This window comes from Chaetodon trifascialis, chromosome 19 (genome assembly GCF_039877785.1).
Source record: "Chaetodon trifascialis isolate fChaTrf1 chromosome 19, fChaTrf1.hap1, whole genome shotgun sequence".
Lineage (NCBI taxonomy): Eukaryota > Metazoa > Chordata > Actinopteri > Chaetodontiformes > Chaetodontidae > Chaetodon > Chaetodon trifascialis.
Window position 1 is genome coordinate 5,510,020 of NC_092074.1, and position 20,595 is coordinate 5,530,614.

At 39.9% G+C, this 20,595-nt stretch overlaps 2 protein-coding genes and 1 pseudogene across 2 annotated transcripts; 2 read left to right on the forward strand and 1 right to left on the reverse strand.

Moving 5' to 3' along the window:
- The first annotated feature begins 597 nt into the window (after positions 1–597).
- On the forward strand, positions 598–3,001 carry LOC139348057 (hepatitis A virus cellular receptor 1-like). Its single transcript, XM_070988009.1, has 3 exons — positions 598–666; positions 1,907–2,635; positions 2,982–3,001. The coding sequence occupies exons 2-3, from the start codon at positions 1,915–1,917 to the stop codon at positions 2,999–3,001; spliced, it is 741 nt and encodes a 246-aa protein (XP_070844110.1). The 5' UTR covers positions 598–666; positions 1,907–1,914.
- A 666-nt stretch (positions 3,002–3,667) lies between these two features.
- On the forward strand, positions 3,668–15,762 carry adgrf8 (adhesion G protein-coupled receptor F8). Its single transcript, XM_070987980.1, has 13 exons — positions 3,668–3,772; positions 3,866–3,924; positions 4,013–4,152; positions 4,231–4,443; positions 10,565–10,774; positions 10,881–11,033; positions 11,126–11,304; positions 12,276–12,440; positions 12,606–14,006; positions 14,138–14,179; positions 14,927–14,986; positions 15,179–15,245; positions 15,328–15,762. Exons 1-13 carry the CDS (start codon positions 3,680–3,682, stop codon positions 15,396–15,398), a joined length of 2,853 nt encoding a protein of 950 aa, XP_070844081.1. The 5' UTR covers positions 3,668–3,679; the 3' UTR covers positions 15,399–15,762.
- Positions 15,763–18,142: 2,380 nt separating this feature from the next.
- Positions 18,143–19,292, reverse strand: LOC139348058 (trace amine-associated receptor 1-like; annotated as a pseudogene).
- Between the last annotated feature and the right edge of the window lie 1,303 nt (positions 19,293–20,595).

Genomic DNA, 20,595 nt, shown 5'->3' on the forward strand with positions numbered 1-20,595 from the left:
AATGAAATTCTGAATAGGTCGATATGCCACATCAGTGGATCATTTACAGTTCCAGTCACCTCATATCAAGGATTTCAGTGATAATTAAGTGATAACTAAGCTAAACTAACATGAAACTATTCAGTCTCTGTGGTATTGTCAGTCTTTATTGAACTTGGACTAGGGTAAGGCTTCATGCTGTGGACCAATTGTGTTTTCCAGCTAATAAGTCCCAGATATAGTCATCTGCAACCATCTATTTTCAAAAAAACATTTAGGCAGAAAAAAAACAGTGATTACAGTGATTCTGACTGATGGGGATAAACGTTCAGAGTGTTACCTTTCAAAAGAGACCAAAACCATGCATGTACAAATGGTTCAAGAAAAGCTATGATTACCTTGGGTTTGCCTTGGATAGGTGTTTTAGGGTATTTTTTCCTGCACTGCTATAGGGTTTTAAAATGATTACTGTCACCAACATATGAGAGCTTGAGAATAATTTCCTTCCTTGTTATAAGAAGACAGTTATTGTCTTAATCAAGTTGATCTCATGTTTCAGTTTAACATACAGTACATATAGTAATAAATAAATAAATAAATAAATGATTTTGTCAGATTCACCAACAGTTGCTACTCCAGGTGTGAACACAACAACAGTTACCACAACACCAACAACAGTCGTAACAAGTAAGTGCTTCAAAAGAATTGCTAAGGTATGGTCTTGAATAATGGCTTGAATAATTATTCATGATATACTTCTTAATATGCAGTAAAACTTCTAGTAAGGCTTGAATAATTTTGGCTTATAGTTTTATCAGTAACTTTATGGTTGTAATTGATGGATGTAAAATTGTTCATGCAGATTCAACATCAATAGCCACAACACATCAAACCACTGTAACACCCTTAACTTCAACTACAACTGCAGTTACCCATGAGTTTTCAAGTAATAAGCGATGAAGTTGCATTTCTGTTGATAACATCCTATTTTTGTTTTTTAATGTCAGTTTTTTTATTCACTTAAATGTAGTACAAAACCTTACAATAGACTATTTGGGTTTGAATGATGCAATACTGCACGATCACAAAATGGTCTCTGCAGACTTAACACCTCATGCTGCAACATATCAGAGCACTACATTACACATACCGACAACTACACCAACATTTAATACAAGAAAAACAATTTAGTCATTTTTCTCAATCTCTCAATTAAAATGCACAATTGTATTTTTTCTTTCCCAGATTACAATAGTTGCTACAGCGCTCGTGTGTGAAGTGAATGCTTAAAAATACTTAAAACTTTTCTATAATTTACTTTCACTTAAAGGATTTAATCTTTTACTTCACCAAACATAATTATAAATTTATCTTTCCAGATTCAACAACAGTTGGTGCAATAGATGTTAGCACAACAACACCAACAGCAATTGTAACAAGTAAGTGTTGGAAAAAATAATTGTGATCGTATAAAATGTTTTTTAAAAAAAATTCAGCGCTTATTGTGACAACACACCCAACTCCAGCAAAAACTGTTGTTACCAGTAGGTATTAAGAGATCAGTTGTGGGATAACCCTTCCCTTCTCGAAATTTGTTTTAAACTGTTCAGCAATTAATTTCAACTTGAAAGGCATTACTTGTACACTAAAATTTCAATATATTCTCATCACAGTGCTAGTGCTACAACAGCAAGCTTCAAAACAATTGTTACACTACTTTTATGTAGTAAAAGTAGTGTAACAATTAGTGTACAAGTAGTGTTATATTTGGACAATTATTGATGAAATTAAGGTTATGTGAAATATGAATGTCATAACAAAACCCATTACTGTGACTTGTGGCATTTAGAAACTGTAAATTCTCTGCACCATATATTTCAGGACATCTTAAGTAATTGTTATGTACTTTTAACTTTTAAACTTTCAGCTACTAGTATGACCAGCCAGCATACCACAGCTAGCTCTGCAACATCAGAGGTTACCTCTATCCCAGGTTCATCCGCACCCCTCACAACAGTTATCACTACTACCAATATCCCCACCACAACCACTGCCAGAGTAATCATCACTGTCTCCAATGCGAGCACTACCAGAGTCACCACCGCCACCCCCACCTCGAGCACTACAAGAGTTACCACCACCACCCCCACCTCGAGCACTACAAGAGTTACCACCACCATCCCCACCTCGGGCACTATGAGAGTTATCACCACCATCCCCACCTCGAGCACTACAAGAGTTACCACCACTATCCCCACCACGGCTGCTGCCAAAGTTATCACCACTGTCCCCACCTCAAGCACTACGAGAGTCACCACCACCATCCCCGCCACAAGCACTATGAGAGTTGCCACCGCTATCCCCACCACAACTGCAGCCAAAGTTATCACCACCGTCCCCACCTTAAGCACTATGAGAGTTACCACCACCAACCCCACCACGACAGCAGCCAAAGTTATCACCACTGTCCCCACCCCAAGCACTACGAGAGTTGCTACCACTATCCCCACAACAAGCACCACTACCACTGTCCCCACCACGACCACTACCAGAGTAACTACCACTATCTCCACCACCACTACCAGCACCCTTTCAACAACTAGGGCAACTACGGCCACTCCTATAGTTACAACGCTGCCTTTTACAGCTGTTACAGGTATTGTTTTATCGATAAAAAGGGATTAAGTAGGCACTGTCACAGAGCATTATCTTATGAATGACCTTATATCAGCTGTTTTAAACAACACTGTTCCAGTTTGCTGGCCATTGATTGGTTAAGCACCATAACTGCACCACACTAGGTCGGGGAAGAAACATTGACATCTGCATTGGTCTTTAGTAGAGTCACAGAAGAGGACTGAAAGAAAGTTGAATTTTATATTAAAATATATTACCGTATTTTCCGGACTATTAAGCGCACCTGAATATAAGCCGCACCAACTAAATTTAGAAAGAAAAAAAGATGTGTACATATATAGGCCACACCTGTCTATAACCTGCAGGTGCCCACGTTGTAGCATGAGGTATTTACACAGAAAGATGGCACACAGTAGGATTTTTAAAAAATTTTAATTACCGTAAAAAAATTACTGTAAAAAAATGTTTTTTTCCAAACAGTGTCTGTAACAAGGCAGTAATACAGCCGTAGCACAGCAGTAAAACGACAGCAAACGTGCAGTAACACGGCAGTTAAATCACAGCAAACATGCAGGAACACGGCTGGTTAAAAAAACATAACCAGCCTAGCAGCTGTAGCCTGTTAGCCTACCAGAAAACACAATCAAACTAGCGTTTTCCTCGGTGCATTATCTCCTCCATCCGTCTGTCTTGCTCTTGCGTTTCCTGCTAGAGCGCCCCCTCTATAGAATAGCCGCTTCATTGTTTAAGCTGCAGGGTTCAAAGCGTGTAAAAAAAGTAGCGGTTTATAGTCCAGAAATTACGGTACTTAGAACTTGACCTCACCTATGGATTCATAGTGCATTTATTTCCTCTATCAGTTCTTGATCATGATGTCATAAGTGGAGGTCAGAATTTCCATATATTACTGTGTTACACCAATTAACATTCCAAAATTATTCTGCATGATTTAAGGCACTACAAGTTAAAAAAAAAAAGGAAAAAAAAACATAACAAATACGAAATGTTCATTTGTAGCTTTGCTCATGCTTGTAAACATTTTTAAACAGGATTTGATGTGGAAATGTCAATCAGATTAGACCTGGAATACACAGCAGAATTAAATGATGCAACAAGTTCTGAATACAAGGATCTGGAATCAAAGATTCTTACAGTGGTAAGTGTATTGTTAATGTCAGATCCAGTTCTGACTTGGATTCTCACTTCTTCAAATTGTCATCTTGATATCTTTAACCACTTGTCTCCACAGTTAGAGGAGCAGTATAAGGGAATCACTGGGTTTATCAATGTTTTTGTGAAGGCATTCAGGTACAGTAATTCTGGCACTGAAAACATTTGGAGGCAGGACTCTATACTCATTTTACATCATCACTTTGGCTTTTGTTTGTTCTTACAGAGAAGGAAGTGTAATTACAGACTTTGTTGTTCAGACAACAGAAGTTATTGCAGATGAAATGGCTGATGCAAATGAAAAACTCCAAGAAGCAATGAGGCCTATTGCCCCAGTCATTGGCTCAGTTACTGCATTTTACAACAGTAAGTTCACAGAGGCAAGTAGTTTAATGTGTTTTGTTTGGCTTGAGTCCTAACTGATCTCTCTTCCTGTCTCCAAAGGTTCAACTTCAATCGACTTTCCAGAACTGACTTACACTGGTAATACCATGACACTGACTTGTGGCCCTCCAGAAAATATTAATTTGGGACAAATTTCTGGTTCTGAGTGGAAATTTAAAGGACTGGAAATTAAAGACAGCCCAAGAATTAAAATAACTGCTTCTGGCACAAAGTCTGTGCTTACAGTTAACAACGTCATCCTTGCTGATGTTGGTAAGTCAAAGCTAGCAGTCCTTTCCTGTGTTAGAGGAAAATGATGAGTTGTCTGAATTACAGAGAACAATATTCTCAGTACGTGTAGTGAGCTTATTTTCCTTTTTGCAGTAGTAATTTAAAAAGACAAACAATAGTAGGTTAATTATTCATTTATTTGTAGTTGTTTGAGTCCTATTTCTTCACTTTTATTGATTTAATGCCTTTGCTGCTCACAGCCTAGTAGTGCTAACCAAACGTAAGCAGATTTGGAGTCTGCCATTTTTTTTGTTCTCTATCGTATTGAGACCATCTCTCCACCCATTACATATTCCATTTGTATGGGGAATTGACCTACCGGATTGTGTAACATGAATACTCTTTAGAACACACCAGTTGTACTGGCCACGCCCTTGATTAGTGTTCCCCAAGTGAAGGTGAGCTGCAAAGGTTTCTCTTACAGCGTATTATGCACTCTGGTGCTGTTAACGTGACCGAGGAGAGTTTGGGCTTCAGCTCTAGGTGTTGGTCTCTCTGCCACAATTGAAGAGCTATGACCAAACCAACCTGCAGCTAAACTAGCCTAATTCCTCTGGGGTAAACAAACCCTCGTGGCCAGCCGTGACGTAATCACGCAAGACTTGGCATTACAGGGAAGGTTTACAGGGAAGGTTTCACCAAATAAATAGTGTGTTGTAAAAAATTAAACACACGGGTAAGTAAACAAAGAAACAAAAAAAAAGGTGTTGACTTGTCTGCAGACATGGCCTGTGCCATCACACTGCCAATGGAGGATGGACATGTATGGAAGTATTTCTGTGCCATCTGAGTTTGAATATGAATTTCTAAGATTGAATTTTTTCAGCATCAAAATCAGACTTTGAATTTTAAAAACCATCAAATTTCTAGCACAGATTTTTTTTTTCCTCAGAATTTTTTGTTTGAATTTTATTTTGTTGAAATAAATTGTGTAAAAAAAAAAATCATCTCAAATATTCATTTTCTCAAAATTCAACATGTCAGGAAATTCAACACCCCCCAAAAATTCAGTGTACGAACGCCACCTCATTAAAAGTTCACTGTAGATATTGCTCCATAAATCCGGTCAATGTGCAACGTGTCGAGTAATATCTATTACTAAAATTATTTTACATTTTTAACACAAATGACAAATTATTAATAATAATCATAATCATAATAATAAGGGCCTGTCTGTGCGTATACGTGCGGTGCACACAAGAGAGACAGCAGGTGGATGGGCTGACTGGCAGAGATGATAGATGGTGAAATGCAGTTTATTTTTTTTTTCTGTTGGGAAACACTGGGTCACAGCATATCGTGGTTGCTCTAAGTTAGTGATGGCAGCTGTTGACAAACAGCTACAAGCAACAATATATAACAAAGCATCTATACCCACCAGTCGTCCTATTAGCTGGCCTTCTCTCTTTGAAAAAATGAATATTTTGAGACAAAGATTTTTTTTTACACTGAATTTATTTCAACAAAATAAAATTCAAGCAAAAAACTAAAAATTCAGAGGCAAAAAAATTTCAGTGCTAGAAATTTGAAGTTTTTAAGATTCAAAGTCTGATTTTGATGATGAAAAAATTCAATCTTAGAAATTCATATTCAAACTCAGATGGCACAGAAATACTTCCATAGACACGACAAGTGCATAGCATGGGCTGCCAGAGAAAACCCTGCAGCATCAGAGGCGGTCCTGGCTAGATTTACGCCCTGGGTGAACCGTGAACCATCCCTTTACCCCCCCCCCCCCCCCCCAGTAATTAACATAATCTGAATTCAGTGCTCAGACTGTAGCAGATTTTTCAACCTGGGTCTTTCACCCTGTTTACAACTGGCATTAACACTAACAACAACTGTAAAAAATTGACTTTTCTAGCCTTCTTTGACGCAAAATCATCAATTACATCATCATACAAAATATCTGTTGTGCAAGTGTATGATTGATGCTGATGATGGCAAGTCCAGAGAGATGCTCCTGTGGCATAGTGGACCTCAAGTATGTTTTAATAAGCTTCAGCTTGGAAAAACTCCTCTCTGCTTATAGAAAACTGCATACCTTTATCTTTTGCCCATCTCCCCTCTTCTTTTCTTCTCTTTCTGAACTGGGCACCTGATGGCTTTTTTGGTCTTTTATTTTGATCCATGATGAAGAAGAAGACTCGACATCATTACCTTTTGTATTACCTTTTGCCAACACCATCCATCCGTTCGTCTGTCAAACAAGCGGACTCACGTGATGTAAACAAATTCACGTAGATGCATGCAGTTGTTTTTTTTTTTGTTTTTTATACATTTTTCACATAACCGAATTAATTACATGTAGGTATATGGATCTATATTAATTTTATGAATGAAATACAATTTATTTGAGGCAGTTTGTGTTGTGTGGCCTGGGATCATCAGTCTATCCCTCGCCCCCCTCCCCTTTGCTTTGATCCAACTTCTGCAGTCGCAAGTTGATGTGGGTTTGACACAGCCGAGTCAAATCTTCACCAATCACACCAGCTCCTTGCCTCACCTTTAAAAACGCTGCTGCTGAGGCGCATGGCAAGTTTCGAAGATGACTGAGCCCGCGCAGGAAAGTCTCTGATGCCCAAACTTCTCCCAGGAGGAGACTGACGTCACTCATGTCTAAATATGAGGTCCTTAGATGGTAAATCCTTCTATCTTTGTAGGTAACGTTAAGCATTACAATGATAACATTTGTATTTGGAATGAAATGACATGGGTAATAGCAGACAACGATCATCACTTACGATTTTTCCATGTGTCTGTCTCTCTAGTGCTCTGAGATAGATGCAATATATAGTGCGTAGTATATGTTCTGTAGGATGCCACAGCTGTTTCTGGTTGGCACAGCAACGTTAATTGATTAGTTTGCATCCCTGTTTCACCAGTGTACATTCGGTCAGGGTGAGTGACCATTACGCATGCCTAACACGCTTGCAATGTGGTCAGATGAGGTACTGATCAAAATATATAAATTTAGGTCTGACTGTATGTGCTGACTCAGATAGTTTCATTGAAGCGTGACTGTTGCTAATTATTGATCGGAGTGAAATGCCAGACACTGTGGAAGCCTGCCTATGAGGTATTGGGGATGTGAGCGCATGACTCCGCTGGTTTACGTAAATCCACTTGCCCGCCGGGGCGCCGCTGGCGCACAGAGTTGGCCTGGTCTGGGGTGGCGAGCTTTCAGCACACTTTTGCGCCACCGGCGCAGACCGAAATGGAACGAAAATCTAAATCCGCCAGCTGATTATGCCAACACCTCCCCCTACTGCACCGCAACGTCCGTCCTGGTGTACCTCTGTATGCCTCAGTTTACCAAAATACCAAGTGCGCCGTCCGTCTGCCTGCGCTGCATGAAAGTGCCACTGTGCGGGGTGTGCAGCCTGCACCGCGCCGGCAGCGGAATTGAAAATAGAGCCCCCAGACTTAAGAGGCCTGAACCGGTATCTGTGACCCCTCTTGTACAAGATGCTGTTTGTCACAGTTGACCTCCAAGATGCCTACTTTCAAATACCAATTTGGAGAGGGCATTGGTGCTTCCTTTGGTTCCAATATGGGGGCAGAACCTACAAGTTCATTCTCTCTCGGAATCTCTCTGGCACCCTGCACATTCATGAGGTTCATGTACACAGTCCTCGAACTCCTTTGTCAACAAGGCCTCAGGGTCATCAATTATCTGGATGACTGGTTGGTATGTGCCCAGACACAACAGATGTGCCACGACCATGTTTCCAGGCTGCTGCTGCACATCAAGAATTTGGGGCTGCAGATAAATGAAAAAAAGAGCAAGCTGGAAAAATCACTAGTCACTCAGTTCCTGGGTATGTCTCTGGACTCCAGTACAGCATCAATTTCCCTGACCACACAGGCAATTTACCTTGCGCTTCTGCAATTCCCCCATGCCTGCAGGGCTGCTGTGTACTAGTCAGGATGGACAGCACAGTGGCAGCAGCCTATGTTAACAGACGGGGGGACTGGGCTCTCCCCACTTAGGGCAGCTGGCTCACAAATTATGAACATGGACATACCCACGGTTCCTCTCACTTAGAGCTACCTACCTGCCGAGCCCTCTGAACACCGCAGTGGACTTGTTGTCCAGCCAGGAGAGTGCCGGCTCCATCAAGAAGTTGCAGATCTGGCACCACTTTTGGATGGCAGTAGGTGATCTGTTTTTGCCTCCAGGGAGATGGCTCAATGTCAGATGTTGTTCTCCCTGGGGAGGGACAATCCACCACTAGGAATGGATGCTCTGGCTCTCCAGTGGCCTCAAGGCCTGCTGTATGCCTTTCCCCCTTTCAGCCTTCTCCACCCCCTCTTATGGAGGATCTGGCTCGAGAATGCGGCAGTGATCCTGGTGGCCCCAAATTGGCCCCACATGCCATGGTTCTCGGAGACTGCACCACTCCTGAACGGAACTCCTTGGAGCTCCTCAATTGGAGAGACCAGTTGTTGCAGGCACGAGGCGCCTTATTTCACCTCTTCCCACGGGGCCCGAAACTGTGGGCATGGCCCCTGATGAGGCAGAGTTCAGGGCCCTAAGCCTGCCAGATCAGGTCATCCAAACATTGGAGTTGGCAAGGGCACCTTCGACCCGTGCAGCATATGCCTTCCGTTGGGGCAAGATCACCTCTTGGTGTGAAGTCCATCAAGTGGACTCCCTTTTTTCCACGTCATGACATATCCTGCAATTTCCGCAATAGCAGCTGGATAATCTGCCGCCACCCTCAGAGGCACGGTAGCTGCGATTAAGGATTCACGAGTAGTGAACCATAGCCTGTTGGGACACTGCTGTGCCCTCATGTCACAATTTCTGAAGGGCGCCCAGCGACAGTGCTCCGTGTTCACTCAACAAGGGGCATGGCAACCTCATGGGCACTATGGCGAGGTGCTTCCTTAAAGGAGATCTGTGAAGCAGCCACTTGGTCAACGCCCTCGACCTTTGCAAAATACTACTCTCTTTGCATAGCAGCTAGCCCATCATTTGGAGAGCCGGTGCTAGCCGCACCCTGGCCCTGAAATGGATTGAATTGTTACTCTTGCTCCCAACACTGAGGCCCAAGGTGCTTTCAGTTAATCCCTTGTTGCAACTCATCCAGCCTTGTGTCTGGCAGGCAGGTCTGAGTCTCCCTCAACCCCCCGCTACACCCTGGCGTCTTGCGGGGTTGGCAGGCCCAGTTTGGTGATCTGCCACTGGACATAAGGCAGGAGCACTTACGTCTGGCAGTGCCGTCAGGCCTGGGGGTTTGTAATTAGTGTAAATAGCTCATCTATCTATCTATCTATCTATCTATCTATCTATCTATCTATCTATCTATCTATCTATCTATCTATCTGTTTTCACTTGTGCCTGGTCCACACAGTCCCCTCACGTGGTGTCTTACAGAGGTTCCCCATACATATTATTATTCCATATTATGGAATATGTAATAGGTGGAGAGATAATCTAGAGAACGTATGGTTACGGGTGTAACCGTTCTTCTCTGAGTGAAGAGACTATCTCTCCACCAAGTGTGTCGATCAGTGAGAAGCACTAGTCCCACTCCAACACAAGTGTTTTATACAACACTAATCAAGGGTGTGGCCGGTACAACCGATGTGTCTTAAAGAGTATCCACGTTAGACGATCCAATGGGTCGATTCCCTATACATACGGAATGTAATAGGTGGAGAGATAGTCTCTTCACTCAGAGAACAAAGGTTACACCCATAACCGAACAGTTTAGGTGCATTAAGCGACAGTGTGTATGCGTGAATTGTGGTGGTGACATCATCATTTCTCAGAAACCTTAGACAACATTTTCAAAAAACTCCCTTTCAGTGACATGAAATGCTGTTTCGATGAGAGGAAAATATTCATTTTCAAATTATCTGCATTTGTAGACAAGACCAAAGAGACCAAAGTGAGAAACCACTCACTGTTACTGCATCTCCCATTAAATGTTGTCTGGAAGCAACAACATACACAGCTATTGATTGGTTGATGTGTCAGTGTGGAAATATATAGTCACAGCTATAGTGAAATACTGACATAATTGCATTTTTCTGTTTTTCTGTTTTATAGTTTACCAGTGCATGCATTAATACTTACTTTTCTTAATCACAGGGCTTTATGAATGTACTATGAAAGGCAAAGTAATGAATTTCCTCCAAAAACGACTTGTGACAGGAGACCACATCAAACAAGCTCCCATTGTGCGACTACAGAGTAAGGTTAATGTTAAATGCAAAGAGGGACACATTCTACAACTTCAGTGTTGTGTACAGTCCTCCTATAGAATTAAGTGGTTTCAAGGCACAGCTGTTTTACCCTCAAGTAAGTATGAAGTGAGTGTTGAAAAGTCTTCATTGTGACCATAGTGAGAAACTAGACACAGCTATTAACAGTTTATCTTACTAATGATGCTGTCAAATGTTCACAGCTGACACTGACAATGGAGAAACCTACTGTATCAAACATGATTATCAGCTAGGAAGCTGCAGCGGATTACAGGAAAACGAATTAGCTTTTACATGTAAGGTAGATGAACCAAAGGGTTATCAAATGACAACAACAGTGACCATTTTCAGAGAGGGTAAGACCAAAATTTGAAATGCAACTATACTGTTCCTTTGCTGTTTTTACTATTTCTTTGAGTAACACTAATTTATTATTTAATTCTTTAAGATATTACATGTAATGATGCTGAGTATGGGACTGGACGAACAAATGACATATCAAGCATAGGATGTGATAACGGCCAAGAGGGGAGCACGACTGCGGTCTGTCAGGAAACAGGGGAGTGGAAACTTATGATGGACACCTGCATCATAACACAAATCAAGGAATTATTAATTGATTCACAGGTGGGTGATCTGCTGGGGATACCACATCCCCATTAGAAATTTCTGAAATATACAGTACGTACAGTGTACCATACAAATATTCATTATTTACACCAAATCACTTGTGTTATTTTCACAAAATTGTCAAAAGTAGATGGCAATGTGACAATGTGAAAAAAATATTTGGCCACACCAGTGATTAACTTTGAGTTTGACTCTGAGGTTGGCAAAATACACAGATTTACTGAGCTCCAATATTGTAAATCTGTTGCCTCTTCACTCTTTCTAATCAGCAAAGTATGTTTAGGTGTATGCTAAACATCCATGTAAAGTAGCAGCTTCTCATTTTAAAGCCAGTACTTTTGCTTTCACTAGTTAAAATGTGAAAGGGTCAGGTCACATCATGTGCCGCACATTAATGTTAATTCCATGAGTAACTTGATAACAGGCCAAAATGAAACTTATCTGTCTTTTTGTAGTCAGCCAAAGACTGTTTGTGAGGGAAGAACAGTGCTGTACAATCACTAGTGAACTAGTGTTTTTATATTTCCAACAATTTTACCAAAATGATGTGTCTTTTCTCTAGAAAATTAGTTTCAGCAGATTTAGAGATTTAGCTCAACTGTTATTTCAGTGTGCCAGATACATACTTCAGCATTTAAGTAAATATTACACTGGACTCACTCAGCAAATTTAGATTTATTTGTCCTTCTGCAAGCAAAATTGTTTCCACCTTCTGTACAACCTCAGAGTACACAAAGACATCAAACTGGACAGAATACATCAAATTTGACAGATACATACATGAAACCCACAGAACATCAGATAACTACGAATGGGGCCAAAAAAAAAACTTGATCAGAACATTACAAAGCACATTCTTTTAGCTTGCCCTGTATGCATGTGACTGGTAAGGTGCACAGTTGCGGTCTGCAACCGTTTCTAGTGGCCAGAGAGAAAGCTGTTGTGTTTTTAATACTTCATTCTTTCAGGATTTGGTTGTGGAGGAAGTACCACAATTTACAGCAAATCTGAGTAAAACTGTCCAGGAAAACAGAACAGAAATTGCAAATTCATCTGCAACTATATCAGCTATTGTTGAGATCCTAAACACCATTGCAAATGTTTCCACTGCTGTCGGTGAATCTGTCATGCAGGTAGGTTAAACCTTCCCCTCTGTAATAGGACCTACATCAGAATTTCCCACAGAAGATAAATGAAGTATCTGTGGCCATTTATATATGTGTGTTATGTCAATAAATGTACTTTTAGACTTTCTATTAAGGTTGTATCCTCACAATGAAATGTCTTTCCATCTGCAGAATGTACTTACAACAATTGATGTAATCATTGGTGATGATGCAAGGGAGTCCTGGGCAGTTTTGAATGCTAATGAAACCCACAGTGCGAGCTCAGGGTTACTGAATTCACTGGAGAATATCTCCAAGGAGTTGGTTGGGGAGTTCGAAATTACAACTCCACGGATCCTTCTCAACCGAACTAAGTTTGACAACTCCTTCACAGCACAGCTGAACTCCAGCATCACCATAGACATTCCAAACACCACTATTAGTAACATCTTTATCACCACCATCACCTTCCCCACCCTAAATAATGTTATGCCATCACGGAACTCCAGCTTTGATGCCAGCCTCCTCAACAGCACCAGCAATGAAACTGTTAATGATCATGCCATCAATGCTGCTGTGGTGTTAGTCCAAATAAATGCAACAATTCACAATGTCACCTTGAGCTACGACAAGCTAAACAACGCCCTGTCGCTTAACCCACAGTGTGTCTTCTGGAACTTCACCCTCTTTGATAATCTGGGTGCTTGGGATGATGAGGGGTGTACATTTGTTTCAGACATAAACAACACAGTAACCTGCAATTGCAACCATCTCACCTCCTTCTCAGTTCTGATGGCAAGGGGCATCCCTGCAGAACTGAAAGATGCCTTGGATGTGATCACTTATGTTGGAGTTGGGATATCTCTGGCAAGCCTAGTTATATGTCTCATTATTGAAGGATATGTTTGGAAAGCCATTACCAGAAATAGCACTGCTTTTATGCGTCATGTTTCCATCATTAACACCGCCCTGTCTCTGTTGATTGCTGACATCTGTTTCATCATTGGTGCCTCTATTGCGAAGAACCCCCTTGAAAACCCAGGGGAGGACTATGAAGTTCCAGTTGGACCATGCAGCACAGCAACATTTTTTATGCACTTTTTCTACCTAGCTCTATTCTTTTGGATGCTTGTGTCAGGTCTTCTGCTCTTTTACCGGACAGTCATGGTCTTCTCCCACATGTCCAAGTCAACCATGTTGGCCATTGGCTTCAGTTTAGGCTATGGGTGCCCTCTGATTATAGCTGTTATTACTGTTGCTGTCACAGCATCAGGTAATGGATACATAAGGACGTACAATGCTTGTTGGCTCAACTGGACTGAAACAAAGGCCCTGCTGGCCTTGGTGATACCTGCCTTGACCATAGTTTTTATCAACATTTTAATTGTCATTGTGGTCTTGTTCAAAATGCTGAGAAGAGGCGTGGGAGACACTGCTCAAACAGATGAAAAGCATACACTGGTGGTCATTGCAAGGTGTGTGATCATTTTGACACCTTTATTTGGACTAACTTGGTCTTTGGGAGTAGGAACCATGGTATCATCAACAAATAAAGGAATCCACATCGCCTTTGCATTCTTCAATTCACTACAGGTATTTAGATCCATTGAAATAAAAATAATTCAATACTTACAAGGCAGTATTTTTTTTTGGAATTTGTAATAAAACATTTTAGCTTCGTTCCATCTGATGATGAAATATGCATGTCATCTGTCTTTCTTTAGGGTTTCTTCATTTTAGTGTTTGGGACACTACTTGATTCAAAGGTATGTTGATTTAAAAAAAATACTTGGACATTTTGGGGAATACACGTTTGTTTGTTTTTTTGTTTTTTGTTTGTTTTCTTTTACTGAGAGTTAGAGAAAAAGATGAATACCACTCTCACAGTTGAGGAGGAAGTATTAAGAACCTTTATTGAAGAAAAGGTATGCCTCATAATGTAAAAATACTACATTACAACTTAATGTCCTGCATTCCAAATCCTTGTCAAGTCATTGAGTATTATCAGCAACATGTGCTTAATAATCAAAAATAAAAGTACTCTTTATGGTAGTAGTGCTCCTATCAATGCTAGATTATCAAATGTTGTAGCTTTTTACTGTTGTAGTTGGCTGAGGTTGAGCTCACGTTTGCTACTTTATAAATGGTTAAGTGGTGTCAATCCATCATATATTTATAGGTTTTGTATGCAATCTGCAAAGTAACTGGTAACTATAATTATCAAATAAATGTAGTGGTACTGCAAAACATACCGTACTTGTGTAAATGTACTTGCAACTTTACACCACTGCCACTCATCTGTGTACTGTACATCTGTGCACTAAGTGTAATGCTAGAGCCATTTAGTTTAGGTTAACATAAAGACTTTATCTCATTTAACTCTTCAAAAGACAGCATATTTCCCAAAAATGCAAAGTGCTCTTTTAAAGTGCTAATTTTGCTGAAAATTTCCCAAATTGCACTGCACTTGAATACTACTGATGACGTTGTCATGAATTTGATTGTACCTTTAGATCCGTTCTATCCTCGCAAGGAGATCACCTACATCAAGCACAGTCTCTAATCCATCAAGAGTAAGTGTTTTTTTTTTTGTTTTTTTTTTAAATATTTCAAAACCCCTGCATACCTGAAATGTTTCCCTTTTTTGTCAATATAGCCTGTGGTTGAATGTATAGGCCTGCTAAATGCTACGGAAATCATTTCCTTAAATCTCGTTGTTCTTGCAATCATGTAATTTTATATGTATTTATCTGTCTCAACAATAGAGTACAAGTGGTGGTATTTCCTCTCTCGGTGAACTAAACTGGATAAGTCGATTGCGTGGGAGGAGATGTAAGTTGTCACTAAGTGAGGCACTTCAGCTGCTTTTCTGTTTATATCAAGCTGCCTCAGTAACAGTTCATTTGTCTTTCAGATATCTACCGTCTGTCAGAAGCTGCAAACTCAAGCAGCACTGGTGCATTGGAGTCATTTGTTAGTTTATGAATCAAGCAGCAATTTGTACTATACACGTACAATGTATTTTATCACTGATAAATTCTCCATGTCTGCATGCACACTGCTGAGAAAACAGTGTTAGCTAACTGCTAGCCAATTACTTTGCCACTTGTACTTAGACCCAATAAGTTACTTTTTGTTAAATCACTAAATTGGAGTTGACATCTTCTAACAGCAGAGTGTGTAGGCTTTGTGCCAGGAAATCTATTTTGTGCATCAGTGTAGAAAAGTAAACTGAGCTGTGGTGAACAGTGTTGCTGATCAATAACGTATGTTAGTTCAACAGCAGCCAATGTGCAATGTCATAAGCATAGCTCTTGCTCTGCCAGTTTGTTGTAGTTGACACATATTTTCAATTGCCTGTCTTGCCCATTCAGGGCTGTAATGTGCTGTTTTATTGTCATTGTAATTGATTTTTCAAAATGTGCTCCATGTTAGTTAGGTTCCGTGTGTAAAAGTGCTCATGTACATTGTGCTGGTAAAAAATAGATATATTTTTTCAAATCATTTGTTTTTCTATTATAAATCAAAAGCTTTACAAAAATTGAAACAGTGTTGAAAATTATTTGTACTGTATTCTGGATTTCACTTTAAAACTTGTGTACACACAGATGGACAGATACCTTTGGATAAACAGCCAAGTGCTGCCTATTCCTAAAACTGATTGGACTGAACAAAACTGATCTTGCCCCATGAATTTACTTTACATTCTCTGTTCTACATCCTCACAGCAAGAAGGGCGCCGGTTCGATCCCCAGATCAGCCAGGGCCTTTCTGTGCAAAGTTTGCATGTTCTTTCCGTGCTTGCGTGGGTTCTCTCCGGGCACTCTGGCTTCCTCCCACAGACCAAAAACATGCTCATTAGGTTAATTGGTGAGTCTAAGATTGCCCTTAGGTGTGAGTGTGAGTGTGTATGTCTCCAGATGTTGCCCTGCGATCGACTGGCGACCGGTCCAGGGTGTACCCCGCCTCCCGCCTGTCGAAATCTGGGATAGACTCCAGCCCCCCCGTAACCCCGAAAGGGATAGTCGGTTATAGAAAATGGATGGATGGAACTCACAATTATGTATAACATCGTCACATTTGACATTAGTATTTGTCTTTATTGTTGCACATGTTCAAATATCAAATAAATTTTCATATTCTTCATCAAGAAATATACTTTTTTTAATTGCCTTTACTTTTTTTGTGTGATGAAGCAGGCTTGTGGATGATTCTAAGATAGTTTCCTTCGATTGTTTCAAGACAATTTTCTTGAAGAATAACTTGAAGAATCAAGGTTCTTTCAGAAATCATGCAGTTTCAGCTGCATTTGCTGCTGGAATCGTTACTTAGTCTGCAAGCTTGTAACCAAAGCTCAACTAATTCAAAGGTGAAAAGCTGTTTGTAGTGTGGTGCAAGCCAATGAAAATAATAAGTAAGACAGGGCAATGGTAATATTGTTGCATTGTGTCTGAAAGGGTCTTCAGATAGCAGTTTATGTCCCTTTCTGTTGTAAAATCAGCAGGCCAATAAATTGTGGTGATCAACCAATCCTTGTTATTGCTTCTATTATATTTTGCTTTTAAGGGCATCTTGGGGGCACTTTTTTGTATGGCTCAATGGCAGAAATTCTGTTATTATTAGGAGATGACATAGACTTCAACAAATGGCTTTCCTGTGGAATAAAGTAAATACATTTTTTTATAACATTTGGATAAAAGCTAAATGTGCATAACACACCAAGTTAGAATGACTGATGTATATCTGTCACTTTATTTCACTTGTCAGGGCAGGCCTAATGAGCAAGGTCTGTTACAAATTGTGGCTTTGCCATTTGTCTATTATTATGATGTAAGAGTGTGTGCGTCTCTCTCTCAGTTGTCTCTATTCACTTCTCTGGGGATGTCAAGAAATGCACACTGACACTCTAACAACAGAACCACATCTGCACTGTCACGAGACAGTGATGAAGTCTGGACTAGCCACTGTTTGTTGTTTTTGTGAGGAATACAGAGAAGGGTAGAGGGAGCTGGGGTATAAAACACACCATAAACAGGGCTTAATATGTAGCGGAGAAAACACCCAATCTGGCAACACCTGTCACCAGTGTCGCACTTCCGCGTGCGTCATGAAAACAAAAAGCAGCATGGAGGCGTTTAAACCAGTTTTATGTCAAGGTCGGTAAGGATGGGAAAAATCCTTAGTTACAGTGTTAAAACTGATAAAAATAATTGGTGTCTGTGGTTCTATATGGACTGTGGCAATAATTTTGAAAAATAATAGCTCACAGCAACATATGGACAAAAAAGAACTATCAACTAGTTCATTTTTGCAACGGTGAACTTAATCCAAAATATTGAATTATGAACTATAAACTGAACTAGCTCATTTTAAATTTGTGAACTGAACTTTGAACTAGTTAATTTAGAAAGTGAACTTTCCCAACACTGCAGATGCAGCGTGTATAACTAAGTACATACGGCAATGAGGCAAACAATGAAACCAATTGTATTTTTTGGAACACTGACATTGAGATTACCATACACACTGTTACTACATACTATGTATTGTACTGCATAGTATAATAGTATTGTAGTATAGTATTGTACATCTATGCACTGAGTTGTACATATGTCATTTACTGTACTTCATGCACAATACATACATATGACATGGAGTGCACAACATGCAAATCTGCAGTGGCAAACTACTGATGAATTTACTGACATTTCTGCACTTCAAGTAATGACTCAAAAGAGCTTTGAATTAGTGAAATCACCTTGAAATATTTTCCCAGAAGTTATCATTCTGAAAGCTGATCGAAACCAGCTGTAAAAGAAAGCATAGACAAATGGATTGAGCATTGAATTTGACCATCCGAGCCACTTAAATGCTGCAATCATAGGGACTGGTATTGAATATTTAAGCAAAGGATTAAAGGTCATACAAAGAAAGAAAGGAGTCCAACAGATGAGAAAAATTCCCATAACAACAGCCAGAGTTTTGGTGGCCTTTCTCTCCATCTTACTGACAGTTGCTCCAGACTTTGTGCTCTGACAGGTTGTTTTCTGAATGCTGTATGCCTGTCTCTGTGCCACCATCAAAATCTTTAGGTAGATGGTGGACATTATGATTGCTGGGAGATAAAAACTCAAACCAATTCCTATAATTGCAAAACGTATATTTTGAAATAAAACACATGTTCTGTTAGATTGTCCTTGGTTAACTCCTAAAATCATGATGCTAATTCCATTTAGCGCAGGGACAGTCCAGCTCACCAGGATCATGATTGCAATAACATGGACATTTATTTTAGTTCTATACCTCAGAGGCTGACACACAGCATAATATCTGTCAACAGAAATGAAGCACAAGTTCAAAATAGATGCTGCACACAAAAAGAGGTCAAAGCTGCTTCGTACTTTGCAGAGTAAATCTTGAAGATACCAACAAGAGCTCAGAGATAGTATTGCACTAAAAGGCAAAATGAAAAGCCCGACAAGCAGGTCAGCCACAGCCAGAGAGAGGATAAGGAAGTTTGTAGGAATGTGGAGCTGTTTGAAGTAAGCGATAGAGATTATGAGAAGAAGATTTCCACACATGATCAGAACTGATAAAGAGCCAACAAAAACACATAATAAATATGTGGTGGTGGTCAATGTTGTGATGCCAAATACATTTCCTGATTCATTACAGAGATGTCTGTCCTCAAAAACATCTTGAGATCTGTGGACAAAAAAAGTTAGGTTCCATGTGTAAATGATCATTAACAGTGAGGTAATATTTGCAGTCATGCCTTAAATCAAGTAAATTAAAAGAATCAAGTTTTCTGTAGAGAGAGGTTTTCAGTTACTTTTAGTGCTCTGTATGTGTCATAGCATACCTGTTTGATTTTCGCATTTGTCCTGATGGGAGCCCTTGGTCTCCGTGCTATTGAGAAGTATGTTCGGATTCAGAGTTTTTATTGTGGTCTCATTTGGATTTTATGTTCAAGGGAGTGGCATTTAACGTCAGTCAATATGATGAGTCATACAACTCCTTGTCAATGTTCGTGTTTAATCTCCCACACCACTTTGCAATTTTAATCTCTTTCAAATCACTCTTATTATTAGCTATTATTAACTTTGAATTATTTTAAATCAAATACATGTTACAGACCATCCACTTCATCCAGGTCCATGAAGTAGAATGAAAATCTTCATTAAAAAAAAGTCACCTTTGCAAATCTGTACAAATACAGTACTTTCTGCTTAAAAGCATATAAATATATGTTTAAAATGTGCAAATATGTATAAAATGTTCTCATGACTGGTTAACTTACCTGTTTAACGTACCACTGTGTTAATGTTGTTTTCCCATTACAACATCACAAAACAATGTGTGCAATATGACACAATAATATTATATATTAACCTTTGTTTTTCTTTACTTTAATTAGAATATCCTAAAATAGCAGTCTAATTAGGAGGAGGCAGAAGAAGAGTCAAGTTAACATTAATACTGTATGAGAGCACTGATGTCCATAACTTGGCTGATGACCAGTCCGCCATTGGATTTGGACTTTTGTAATCTACAAGAGTCTCCATACTGTGACCAAATGTTGTAGTATGAAATTTTAAAAAATGAAGTGTGTTGTTAATTTCAAGTAGCTGTGATCATATGCCCATTTGCTTCGCATGTGAAGCAGTTGGTTAAGGGCTTGTCCACAGGGGCCTCAGCAAGGCCATTCCAGTTCACCTTCACCCTTATGGTGTAAGATAGCTGTCAAAAAGACGTGTCCATCATTAAAGTTTCATATTTGTAAAGTTAACAATTTGTGTGTCGTAAAAGTTATTTTACACAAAATTCTGCTGTCATATACGTGAGTCTGTGAAATTGGGTTCGGGTTACGATTGTTCTTATATGAGTATGAGTCTAAAAGCTGTGAGTGCAAAGTCTTGAGAATGCAACTCATTTTTCTACGACTACGAAGTCTTCACTGTGAATACGAATTCAAGTTTACGGGTACGACTCGCAGAGGAAAGTAATCGATCTGTGATTCCTCCAACTGCGCATGCGCGTCCCCCAGACGCAAACATGCAGGGCAACGCCACCAGCCCCGGAGAGACTTCACAGGTAATGTCAATAATAACGTGCATAGCTATTATTGATTTCATAAAATCAAACCATTTTATACAATATACATTTCTTGGACTCACACACT